Source organism: Octopus sinensis, linkage group LG23 (genome assembly GCF_006345805.1).
Source record: "Octopus sinensis linkage group LG23, ASM634580v1, whole genome shotgun sequence".
NCBI lineage: Eukaryota > Metazoa > Mollusca > Cephalopoda > Octopoda > Octopodidae > Octopus > Octopus sinensis.
In genome coordinates, this window is record NC_043019.1 from 5,231,404 (window position 1) to 5,245,442 (window position 14,039).

At 40.9% G+C, this 14,039-nt stretch overlaps 1 protein-coding gene across 1 annotated transcript in view; it reads right to left on the reverse strand.

Moving 5' to 3' along the window:
* The window catches only part of LOC115223392 (DNA (cytosine-5)-methyltransferase 1-like), an 88,746-nt gene that overhangs the window by 42,982 nt on the left and 31,725 nt on the right, over positions 1-14,039 (reverse strand). The window contains exons 10-16 of the mRNA XM_029793905.2: positions 13,251-13,369; positions 11,109-11,201; positions 9,114-9,265; positions 7,463-7,543; positions 6,379-6,482; positions 4,478-4,649; positions 241-338 (exon numbers count right to left, since the gene is read on the reverse strand). Coding sequence (XP_029649765.1) covers positions 241-338; positions 4,478-4,649; positions 6,379-6,482; positions 7,463-7,543; positions 9,114-9,265; positions 11,109-11,201; positions 13,251-13,369 — 819 coding nt within the window. The remainder of the gene's footprint in view (positions 1-240; positions 339-4,477; positions 4,650-6,378; positions 6,483-7,462; positions 7,544-9,113; positions 9,266-11,108; positions 11,202-13,250; positions 13,370-14,039) is intronic.

Below are 14,039 nucleotides of genomic sequence, written 5' to 3' on the forward strand. Positions count from 1 at the left end.
CAAAAGCGGGTATCTTATAGTCATGATTCATATCGAGCCCTTCTGGGTATTAGCGCGCGTCTAGGATGAGTCTACGATTTTTAAACAAATTTACCATCATTTTTTCGTTTTTTTAATGCATTTTTTACTCGGTTTTATATAAGGGAAGTAACTCTCTAAAAATACTTATATAGTTATTTCCCTTAAAAACCCGAGCAACGCCGGGCGATACTGCTAGTATAAAATAAAACTGTCACATACCTTCTTTGAACGCAGCACTGCTTGCTTCTGCCCGATCCTCCAAATTTAATCATGTCTCTACAAGCATTGCATTTACCACAATCTGGTTGCTGACAAACCTGAAATATTGAGAGACCACGGTGAACAACTAACATCCAATGCTACCTTTCCAGGAACATTTACACTCCTTTTAACCTTTTGCTTGTCATGTGTATCACATGTGGAGGCACATGGCCTGGTGGTTAGACCGCAGGTTCGAATCTCAGACCGGGTGATGTGTGTGTTTATGAGCGAAACACCTAATCTCCACGCAGCTCCGGCAGAAGGTAATGGCGAACTTCTGCTGACTCTTTCGCCAGAACTTTCTCTCACTCTTTCCTCCTGCATCTTGCAGCTCACCTGCGACGGACCGGCGTCCCGTCCAGGTGGAGAACCTATACGCCAAGGAAACCGGCCCTTATGAGCCAGGCATGGCTCGAGAAGGAACAAACAAACAACAGTGGACATGCGGTCGAGGGATCGCGGGTTCGAATCTCAGACCGGGCGATGTGTGTGTTTATGAGCGAAACACCTAAGCTCCACGCGGCTCCGGCAGAAGGTAATGGCGAAACCTCTGCTGACTCTTTCCCCCACAACTTTCTCTCACTCTTTCCTCCTGCATCTTGCAGCTCACCTGCGACGGACTGGCGTCCCGTCCAGGTGGAGAACCTATACGCCAAGGAAACCGGCCCTTCTGAGTCAGGCATGGCTCGAGAAGAAACAAACAACAAACATGTATCACATGCAATGCAAACGACATATTTCCCTGTCATCCAAGCATCACGTACGATAAACAATCCCAATTTTTTCAACCACCAGAGTGACTTACTCTTTACTCTTTTACTTGTTTCAGTCATTTGACTGCGGCCATGCTGGAGCACCGCCTTTAATCGAGCAACTCGACCCCGGGACTTATTCTTTTTTTGTAAGCCCAGTACTTATTCTATCGGTCTCTTTTGCCGAACCGCTAAGTAACGGGGACATAAACACTAGGGGACACACACACACACGCATATATATATATATATATATATATATACATATATACAACGGGTTTCTTTCAGTTTCCGTCTACCAAATCCACTCACAAGGCTTTGGTCGGCCCGAGGCTATAGTAGAAGTTTATTTATTGACAGGAAAGATGACCACTACAATCTAAAACCTAAGGTGCCACGCAGTGGGACTGAACCCGGAACCATGTGGTTGGTAGACAAGCTACTTACCACACAGCCACTCCTGCGCCTATTGGGACTTGGGACTTATTTATGAAAAGAAAGCTTTATATTACCCAAAACATATGAAACAAAAGGTGAACTAAAAGTCTGAAAAGAAGCATGGACATTGAGGACAAAATTATGAAAATGCTTTGGATAAGTAGGCGCAGGAGTGGCTGTGTGGTAAGTAGCTTGCTTACGAACCACATGGTTCCAGGTTCAGTCACACTACGTGGCACCTTAGGTTTTAGATTATAGTGGTCATCTTTCCTGTCAATAAATAAACTTCACAAGATGTCACATACCTTGAGCCATTTATTACCTATTTAGATGTTCATCAATGTTGCTGTAGAATAAATCACTGATAAATTTGAACCTGGGATTCTTGAAGATTTTGTGCGTACTAAACTGGGAGGTTACTGTAATGAGGTTCTGGGTTCAAACCCACTGTTGGTTCCTTGGTGATTTGAGTTCTACTACAGCCTTGTGAGTGAAACTAAAGGGACAAACTCTGGGCAAAAGGAGACTGAATGCATAATTTGAGCAAAGGACCTGCTTTATGACACTGCGTCAGACCGATTCTTTCTGAATATTACATTAATGTACAAGAGTCTATGGAATATTCAGCCACTCACACTCCACTATGAGATGTACTCAATCCCAATTTAGTTTGCCATAAATAATTACTTATCTCTTTATTACCCACAAGGGGCTAAACACAGAGAGGACAAACAAGGACAAATGGATTAAGTCGATTATATTGACCCCAGTGCGTAACTGGTACTTATTTGATCAACCCCAAAAGGATGAAAGGCAAAGTCGACCTCGGCAGAATTTGAACTCAGAACGTAACGACAGAGGAAATACCTATTTCTTTATTACCCACAAGGGGCCAAACACAGAGGAGACAAACAAGGACAGACATAGGTATTAAGTCGATTACATCGACCCCAGTTCGTAACTGGTACTTATTTAATCGACCCCAAAAGGATGAAAGGCAAAGTCAACCTCGGCGGAGTTTGAACTCAGAACGTAACGGCAGACGAAATACGGCTACACATTTCGCCCGGCGTGCTAACGTTTCTGCCAGCTCGCCACCTTAAATAATTACTTCAGTTTGCCATAAATAATTACTTCTTGATGAAATCACCCATTTCTGCAAGTAATAATAATAGTAGGAGTAGTAGTAGTAGCAGCAGCAGCAGTTTGATTTTTTTCAGCTCATGGTACAGAGTTTGAGTCCTCTTTGGGCTATGATAAAACTGATAACACGGTCTTGCATTCAATTCTATCACGAGTGAACCAGAGGAGACACTAAAATAATAATGGTTCAACTGTGTCTTTGAAGAGGACATTCATAATTTCATTTAGCATCAGATTCCATGCCAGCACGAGTAAGATGGTCTGACTGGAGCTGATAAGCCAGAGAGCTACAACAGGTTCTATTCTGATTTGGCTTGGCTGCTACAGTTGGATCCTCTTCCTAACACTTTATCGAGTGTACTGGGTGTCTTTCAAGTGTCACCGGCACAGGTGCCTTTCGTTGTGTCACAGGCATGGATGCCTCTTGTGTGTGTCACAGGCTTGGGTGCCTCTTGTGTGTCACTGGCACGGGTGCCTTTCATTGTGTCACTGACATGGGTGCCTTTTACATGTTACTGGCATGGGTGCCTTTTATATGTCACTGGCATGGGTGCCTCTATGTGTCACCGGCACAGGTGCCTTTCGTTGTGTCACTGGCATGGGTACCTTTTATGTGTCACTGGCATGGATGCCATTTATGTGTCACTGGCATGGGTGCCTTTTATGTGTCACTGGCATGGGTGCCTCTTGTGTGTCACTGGCATGGGTGCCTTTTATGTGTCACTGGCATGGGTGCCATTTATGTGTCACTGGCACAGGTGCCTTTCGTTGTGTCACTGGCATGGGTACCTTTTATGTGTCACTGGCATGGGTGCCTCTATGTGTCACCGGCACAGGTGCCTTTCGTTGTCACTGGCATGGGTACCTTTTATGTGTCACTGGCATGGATGCCTTTTATGTGTCACTGGCATGGGTGCCATTTATGTGTCACCGGCACAGGTGCCTTTCGTTGTGTCACTGGCATGGGTACCTTTTATGTGTCACTGGCATGGATGCCATTTATGTGTCACTGGCATGGGTGCCTTTTATGTGTCACTGGCATGGGTGCCTCTTGTGTGTCACTGGCATGGGTGCCTCTTGTGTGTCACTGGCATGGGTGCCTCTTGTGTGTCACTGGCATGGGTGCCTCTTGTGTGTCACTGGCATGGGTGCCTCTTGTGTGTCACTGGCATGGGTGCCTTTTATGTGTCACTGGCATGGGTGCCTTTTATGTGTCACTGGCATGGGTGCCTCTTGTGTGTCACTGGCATGGGTGCCTTTTATGTGTCACTGGCATGGGTGCCTCTTGTGTGTCACTGGCATGGGTGCCTCTTGTGTGTCACTGGCATGGGTGCCTCTTGTGTGTCACTGGCATGGGTGCCTCTTGTGTGTCACTGGCATGGGTGCCTCTTGTGTGTCACTGGCATGGGTGCCATTCATGTGTCACTGGCATGGGTGCCTTTTATGTGTCACTGGTATGAGTGCCTCTGTGTCACCGGCACGGGTGCCTTTCGTTGTGTCACTGGCACAGGTGCCTTTTATGTGTCACTGGTATGGGTGCCATTCATGTGTCACTGGCATGGGTGCCTCTTGTGTGTCACAGGCATGGGTGCCTCTTGTGTGTCACAGGCATGGGTGCCTTTCATTGTGTCACTGGCACAAGCCACAACAATTTCACTTAGCCTGATGTGTCTTCTCAATCACAGCAAATCTCCAAAAGTCTTCGTCTCTTGTCATCGCCTCCATGAGACTAAACATCTAATGGTCATATTCCACCCCTTTGTCCCACATCTTACTGGGTGCACCTCTTCCACAGGTTCCCTCCAGTTAGAGAGTCCGGTTGATAAAAATATTTCATGCGACCAAAACTCAACACAACTTACCTCACAAATACCACATCTTTTCCTGCGACTGGCAGAAGAAAAGCCGTTGTCATCTATCTGTCCCTGGAACATGCTGTCGAAAATGTTACGCACAAGAGACGTTGTGGCAGCCATCGTTTGCGTATCCTTTGACTTCACTTTGGGTTCACGGAGCTGCTTACGTAGAGCCCTCCTGTAAAGGAAATAAGGAAAACACATCTCAGCACCCTGCTCTGTGCAAATTTGATTGTGAGACTCTCTCTCTCTCTCTCCAGCACTCTCAAGAGCTGAGCTGAACAAGTTGATGGATTACAGAACTAAACAAGAGTTTAACAGTTAAAATACCACCGTCTCTTTTTGGTTGTATCAGTAAAGAAACATTTAGGTCTCAAAAGATCAACCCAACTTAAATAGGTATCAGAAAGGGGTAATAAGTTCACTGTAGCACTTTATCAGGACCTTTTCTGTTTGCCTCACACTTTTCAATCCCTTTAATTTTGTTCCAATTGATTTAAATTTGGTGTATTAATGTACTTTTATATGCTAATTACTCTCTCTTTTACTCTTTTACTTGTTTCAGTCATTTGACTGCAGCCATGCTAGAGCACCGCCTTTAATCGAGAAACTCGACCCCGGGACTTATTCTTTGAAGCCCAGTACTTATTCTATCAGTCTCTTTTGCCGAACCGCTAAGTGACGGGAACATAAACACACCAGCATCGGTTGTCAAGCGACGTTGGATGGGAAAAACACAGACACACAAACACACACGCACATATACATATATACGACGGGCTTCTTTCAATTTCCGTCTACCAAGTCCACTCACAAGGCTTTGGTTGGCCCGAGGTTATAGTAGAAGACACTTGTCCAAGGTGCCACGCAGTGGGACTGAACCCGGAACCATGTGGTTGGTAAACAAGCTACTTACCACACAGCCACGAAATTCACTTTTGCCATTAATTATTAAATAAAAAGTTAATAGCTTTAAAATTTGCAAATTTCGGGTAATTTTAGCCAATTGAAAGCCACACACATACTAGTGCCTATTTCCATAGTAACATGACAAGGTATAGATTAACTGTCTTTCAACCTTCTAGATGAAAAAGAAAATCTGATTTAGGCAGAAGGACAGCAATTTTAAAGGGGAAGGTTTAGTTGATACCATCAACTTTAATACATGACTAGAATCTTATGTTATTGACTCTGAAGAAATGAAAGGTAAAGTTGGCCTCAGTGGGAAATGAACCCAGAACATAAAGAGCCAGAATAAATACCATAAAGCATTTTTTTTTCCAAATGAGCTAATGACTTTGCCAGCTCCATCATTTCCCAGAGAATAATAATAATTTTGGGACAAGGCCAGCAATTTCATGGGAGGTGGTAAGCCAATTACATCGACCCCCAGCGTTTAACTGATACTTATTTTATCAATCCTGAAAGGAGAAGTCAACTTTGGTGGAATTTGAACTCAGAATGTAAAGACGAATGTAATGTTGCTAAGCATTTTGTCCAGCGTGCTAACGATTCTGCCAGCTCACTGTCTTAATAATAACTAATAATATAAAGCAAAAAATTGTTCCCATGGTAATTGGTGCTTTTAACACAACACCCAAAATGCCACCTAAGAAAACTGAAAGGTATTGGAATTGAGACTTGCATAGTTGATTTACAGAATGATACCATCTTGTATTCTAAGAAAGAGTCTTGAGATTTAAAGAAACTTGGCACCAAACCTCAAAAGAACATCCTTACTAATACAGCATGTAATTGCTTAATAATAAAGAATTATCATAATGGTTTTATATTAAAAGATATACAAACTAGATTTAATAACAATTTCATAATAATTATAAACATTGACCCCTCAAAGAATATCGTGAACCTTTCTTGTAAAAAACTAAAAATGAAGAAAAAAGTACCGTTTGCCAAGAGTGACTCCTGAAAGTTTGATCAATGCCCTCATACAAGGTGTTGTGATGAGGAGGGCTTCATCATCATCAGCAGCTTCATCATAACTTTGAATCTAAACATAGAAAGATGGGAATTTATAACAAGAGGTGGTGGTGGTATGATGATATCAATGATAGTGATGATGGTGATGGTAGTTGTGGTGGTGATGACGATGACAGTGATGGTGATATTAGGGACTACAATATTACACCTTTGATATTTTTGCATCAATCTCACCCCACCAAAAAAATGTTAATAATTATTAATGTAATAACGATGATGGTTGTAACGATGATATGGCTTAGATTAGATATTTTTTGTAGAGAGAATAAAGATAAGGATGAAGGATGAAGTCATATAGACTCCTAGGACCCGCTTACGGTTTCTGTGGCACATATACTCTCCTCACTGGATAGGGTGCAGGTTCATCACAGGATTATTCATTTTTAACAGTTGAGTGGACTGGAGCAACATGAAATGAAGTGTTTTGTTCAAGAGCAAAACACATTGCCTAGTCCAGGAATTGAAACCACAATCTTACAATCATGTGTCCAATACCTTAACCACTAAGCCACGTGCCTCCACTTTTTCACTCTTTTTTACTTGTTTCAGTCATTTGAGTGTGGCCATGCTGGAGCACCGCCTTTTAGTTGAGCAAATTGACTCCAGGACTTATTCTTTGTAAGCCTAGTACTTATTCTATTGGTCTCTTTTGCCGAACTGCTAAGTGAAGGGGATGTAAACACACCAGCATCGGTTGTCAAGCAATGCTAGGGGGGACAAACACAGACACACAAACACACACACACATATATATATATACACACACACATATATATACGATGGGCTTCTTTCAGTTTTCGTCTACCAAAACCACAAGGCTTTGGTCGGCCTGAGGCTATAGTGGAGGACACTTGCCCAGGGTGCCACGCAGTGGGACTGAACCTGGAACCATGTGGTTCATAAGCAAGCAACTTACCACACAGCCAGAGAATAAAAGGTGGTATTCTTTTAATCGGTTTTACCTGGATGAAGGAGAGGAAGATGACTTACCTGATCGACCACAAACTGGGCATGACGCAACAAAGCATCTTCAGTAGGGATATTCGTGATGCCATTTGGTGGAACCGTTATCTGAGCAAATGAAAAAACAGATTTTCATGTGATATTTTTACATGTGATAAAAAATATTTTTATGCAATAAACTATATTTTCTGAACAAAAGGAAAAAGATTCATTTTTCGCAAACATAATTGCTTAAGACTGAAATATAAACATCTTTGTATATGAACTCTCCTCGTCGCCACTGCCACCCAAGATATTGGTGTTAATGGAGATTGTGGATTCTAATAATAATAATAATAACAACAAGAGCCCTCAGAGAGCGCAAACCTCTGCCAAGGCAACACCAATATCCTTTCAATGATTAGTCAGAGATGATTTTTCAAATGAGAATATCTGAAATAAACTTGACTGCTCTCACAAATGAGAATACTAAAAATGAACCTGACTATTCTCAAAAATTTTTTAAATCCTCAAAAATAATCCAGGCACAAAACTAGTTATTTGAGGGAAGGATTAGTCAATTACAGTAATCTCTGTGCTTGATTAGCATTGTATTTTATCAACCCTAGAGAGATGAAAGAGAATACTGACCATGGAAGAGTTTGAACTCAAAACATAAATAACTGGAACAAATATGAAAACATTTTATTTAACATTCTTATGATTCTATCTTCCTTTAATAATAATAATAATAAATGCCCTGATGCAGTACCAGGCAGTGGCTCTCGTGGCTTCTGATCTTAACTGATTGGAAGTGTTATCATGTACATTGTTTTGTCTTGGTATAAAAGATGGGCTACAACAAATATTCTGCTCAATACCACAGATTTGCTTGTTAGTTGTTTGACCGTAACCAGTTGAGCATGTCCCTTAGTGGCTGACGATATGTGCATCTCTGATCACGAGCAGAAGTAGTGGGGGAGCATCATAGCCATGTGTTGAAAGGAATTCTTTGGGATTTGAATAATTCACCTTTGGAAACATGGGCGTTTTGTTCAACATCCTTAAACAACCCTTATTCAGGGACCTTTTGAGTGGGATGGGTTACTCGACTTCATATATTTTACTCCAGTGTCACTTTGATGGCATGTACTGCTCTCTCACTCAATAATAATAATAATAATCATGGGTTTGAATTTTGGCAGAAGGCCAGAAGTTTGGAATTAGTGGGGGTTAAGTCAATTACATTAACCTTGGTGTTGAACTGGTACTTATTTTATCAACTTCAAAGGATAAAAGGCAAAGTTGACCATTGTGGAATTTGAACTCAGAACATAAAGACAAACGAAATGCTGCTTAGCATTTTGCTTGGTGTGCTAACAATTCTACCAGCTCACTGCTTTAATAATAGTCACAAAAATCCTTTCTACTAAAGGCAAAAGAACTGAAATTTGGCAGGAGGGACCTAGTTGATTACACTGGCCCCAGTGTTTCACTGGCACTTAAGTTATCAACTCTGAAAAGATGAAAGGCAAAGTCAACCTCGGCAGAATTTGAACTCAGACAATAAAAATGGACAAAATGTCGCTATGCACTTTGCCCAGCGTGCTAACAATTCTGCCAGCTTGCCGCCTAAACAATAATAATAATAATAATAAAATGACAAAAGAAACCAATTCTACCAAGCAAATGAACTGACCTGAATTTTATTGAGCAAATCTTCATAAGTGGCATCAAGGTTACTCTGTAAGAATTCAATGGCGATCTTGGAAAGATAGATCTTCTCCCTCATGATGTCCATAAACGGGGAATAAATTTTACTGGGAGACATTAAAATATAATCAGCATAAGCTGGAAGATAGAAAGGAAAAAAAAAAAGGGAACAGTTAGGAGTCAGCATGAAATGAATGGAATTTCATGACAAAAAGAGGATGTTGTTGTTACAAGACTATTTTAGTCCTGTCTTTGAATATTCTCATGGCACAGCTGCAGCAAATTGAAAATCAGAAATAATCCACAGATCCAACATTCCAAACACATCGCAGTTCTTTTCAAGGATCTCTTTGCATATTTCTTATGTTGTCTTTTTCTATTACGTGGATGCGCAATGGCCCAGTGGTTAGGGCAGCAAACTCGCGGTCATAGGATCGCGGTTTCGATTCCCAGACCGGGCGTTGTGAGTGTTTATTGAGCGAAAACACCTAAAAAAGCTCCACAATGCTCCGGCAGGGGATGGTGGTGATCCCTGCTTCACTCTTTCACCACAACTTTCTCTCACTCTTACTTCCTGTTTCTGTTGTACCTGTATTTCAAGGGGCCGGCCTTGTCACTCTCTGTGTCATGCTGAATATCCCCAAGAACTACGTTAAGGGTGTATGTGTCTGTGGAGTGCTCAGCCAATAACACGTTAATTTCACGAGCAGGCTGTTCCGTTGATTCGGATCAACCGGAACCCTCGTCGTCGTAACCGACGGAGTGCTTCCATTTTCTATTACATTAAAACAAGGTCTTAAATAGCATCAACCATTCTGATTTTAAACCTGTTTCTTCAATCATCCTTTCATTTTCACTTCTACTCTTTCAGTCATTGGAGTTCTCTTTTACCCCGCAATCTACAAGGCAACCCCATTAGTGCTAGAAAAGCAGCATCCAGTCCACACTAAATCAGTGCTCCTCAACCAGGGTCCCCCAGAATTTTAGGGTTCCCCAAGAAAGACTCAGATAAGCCAATGCTAATTTCATGACTGTAATATTACTATACATGCACAGCATATTATTGGTTATTGTAATATTGACATCATCCTATCTAACCTATTATGTTATCAAATAGATAATGGAGTTTTTTTTATAAGAAAAATTATTATTTTATTTATTTCTTGAAAAATATTGTTTAACTCTATTTGCTTATTTATTTAACTATTATCATTAACCTGAAGATTGACTATAATTTTAGTTCGAATTTATTTCAATTGAATTTAAATTTAATTGTAATTCTAATTTAATTATAGCCATGAAACGTACGTAGTGTTTTTACTTATATTATATTTATCATTCCTTTTATACTTTTAGGGAAAAAAAAATTATATATATATATTATATTAATTATATTTATATTATTTGTTATTTATGTATTGGTTTATGTCTATCACTGTTTGAGTTGCCTAATAGTGGTTTTATCTCTAATTCATATTTCATATATATATATATATATAGGCTGAAACAGCTGTAAGAGATTTTAATATTTTATATTCATGTTTTTTAATAACTGCTTGTATTCTTATCTTATATGCATAGAATAATATACTCTATATATATATGTTATTATGGTTGGCGTTTTGAAAAATAAATAAGTCAACATTTTAATATCCTAAAGCTGATGAACCAACTAATGTGCTTCTCCATTTTCTTTTTTGCTATATATATATATTTACTATGTGAACTATGATGAAAGAAATATGATTTTTTTTTTGTGCAGGGGTTCCTTGAGACATGCAATTTATTTTAAGGGGTAAAAAGGCTGAGAAACACAGCTCTAAATGATTGGTAAACTGGGCAAATCCGATGCTCAACCGATTTAGTCAGCTTAACAACAGCAGCAGCAACAACAACAGCCATAACAGCATCATTAGCAACAACAGCAACACACACAGAATGAAAAGTAAAAGTTCCACCTGAGAGAAACTGCAAATATTACCTGTTGTGAAACCAATTAAAGAATTTTCTCCACCATCAAACCCTGCAGTCCACCATTCATTGATTGGTCCCATGGTTTTACAAGGGACACCACCTAAAAATCAACAAAGGCAAAACAACATTGCTTTAACAATGACATCATAATTCAAGCTAAATAAGTCTCTAGTACTGGCTTCAGGTTACTACAGCAAAACATTGACATTGAGGGGAAGAAACCTTGATTCCAAGATTCCTACAGCAGGAGGAGGTATCAAAATATTAAGTTAGATATATATTTCTTTACTACCCACAAGGGGCTAAACACAGAGGGGACAAACAAACGGATTAAATCGATTACATCGACTCCAGTGCGTAACTGGTACTTAATTTATCGAACCCGAAAGGATGAAAGGCAAAGTCGACCTCGGCGGAATTTGAACTCAGAACGTAGCAGCGGACGAAATACGGCTACGCATTTCGTCCGGCGTGCTAACGGTTCTGCCAGCTCGTTAAGTTAGATATTAAGTTAGATATAGACATGGCTGCTGGGCTCAGAAGTTAACTGAGGTGAACATTTACTTTATAGAAAAATAAAACAAGGATTTTTTTATAGTACAGTTACTCTTTTACTTGTTTTAGTCATTTGACTGTGGCCAAGCTGGAGCACCGCCTTTAGTCGAGCAAATCGACCCCAGGACTCATTCTTTGTAAGCCTAGTACTTATTCTATCAGTCTCTTTTGTCAAACCGCTAGGTTACGGGGGCCTAAACACACCAGCATCGGTTATCAAGCGATGTTGGGGGGACAAACACAGACACACATGCATATATATATATATATATATATATATACACTGACAAGGCTTTGGTCGGCCCGAGGCTGTACTAGAAGACACTTGCCCAAGGTGTCACGCAGTGGGACTTGAATCCAGAACCATGTGGTTCGTAAGTTAGCTACTTACAAAGACACTCCTACACCTTTGTAAATTTATATGTGGTTTTACAGGTGTAAACCATCTTAACTTCTCTCTGCTGACCAATGAAGTGTAAATCATCATCATCATCATCTTCATCTTATAGGCACAAGCATGGTGGCTACGTGGTAAGAAGGTTCCTTCCCAACCACATGGTTCCAGGTTCAGTCCCACTGCATGGCTCCTTGGGCAAGTGTCTTCTACAATAGCCTCGGGCATTGTACACACACGTGTGTGTGTCCTTGTGTCTGTGTTTGTCCCCCTCCATGACTTGACAACCAGTGTTGATCTGTTCATATCACAGTGACTTAGTGGTTCGACAAAAAGGACTAATAGACTAAGTAGTAAACTTTAAAGAAAATCAGTACTGGAGTCCCTTAGTTCAACTAAAATTCCCCCAAGGTGATGCCCCAGCATGGCTGCAATCTAATGACTGAAACAAGTAAAAGATCAAAAGATTCATCAACAGAAGATGAAAATTCTTCGTTAGTCAAAAACATTCGAGCGAGGTTGTCATCGTTGGCAGTGCCGCTGGACTGACTCCCGTGCAGGTGGCACATAAAAAGCACCATTTGAGCATGCCCGTTGCCAGTACCACCTGACTGGCCCTCGTGTCGGTAGCACATAAAAGAACCCACTACACTCTCGGAGTGGTTGGCGCTAGAAAGGGCATCCAGCTGTAGAAACTCTGCCAGATCAGATTGGAGTCTGGTGCAGCCATCTCATTTGCCAGACCTCAGTCAAATCATCCAACCCATGCTAGCAGGGAAAGTGGACGTTAAACAATGATGATGAGTCAAGCAGAAACAAGTTAGTAAGTGAACAACTGTAAAATCAACCTGGACATTGTGATTTTAACCCTTGGTCAATGTTGATTGAGAATATCTATGACCATCTTGTCTATTTGAGATTACACAGGAACAAGGTTCTTCCTTCATGCTTATTTTTTAAGATGGTAGGATGTGTGAGTTGAGGGAGAACTGGCAGCTATATCTAGCCGATCAAGCAAACACATAGAGAGTCTCTCATTAGTTCTTTATAAGCAGTTGCCAGACTGGAAGTCATGTGACCAGTAGAAACAGACCATATCCTGACTAACATATTTCTAAATAAAATTCTGTTTCGATGGAAATAAAAAGTAGGGAAAAAATAAAAATAAAAGAGAAAAGGAACCAGAAAATACAACCATACCATCAGCACTTGGGTTTTCATCATAAATTGGCTTGACAACTCCACTGAAGTAGAGCTCAACGTTCTTTTCTATCAAACCAGTGTCAAACGCACACAAATGGGTGGCTTTGTCGTAAACACTGAAAACAAAACAAATTATTGAGGATTAAAGTTTAAATGCCAGACAAAAATTTTTAATTGAGATTATCAAGTTTCACGTAAAAAGCACCATCCGAACGTGGCCGATGCCAGCACCATCTTCACTGGCTTCCGTGCCAGTGGCACGTAAAAAGCACCAACCGATCGTGGCCGCTGCCAGCCTCCCCTGGCATCTATGCCGATGGCACTTAAAAAGCACCCACTACACTCACGGAGTGGTTGGCATAGAAACCAGCGTTGGTTGTCAAGCGATGTTGGGGGTGGGGACAAACACACACACATATATACGACGGGCTTTCAGTTTCCGTCTACCAAATCCACTCACAAGGCTTTGGTCGGCCCGAGGCTATAGTAGAAGACACTTGCCCAAGGTGCCATGCAGTGGGACTGAACCCGGAACCATGTGGTTGGTAAACAAGGTACTTACCACACAGCCACTCCTACACCTATGTATGTGTCTTAATGTGTTTGTAAGTTTCCTCATGTGTTTTTCTGTTTGTGTACAGACCCATCTGTGTTCTGTCTCTCCTTCATGGGTGAAAGGGAATTGTGTATCAAGACTATTTTATCTAATGTGTCCATCCTCTCATTTACATAGGTAGAAATTTGAGGGAATTTGGCTGCTATCTCTAACTGGTCGGATGACCATGT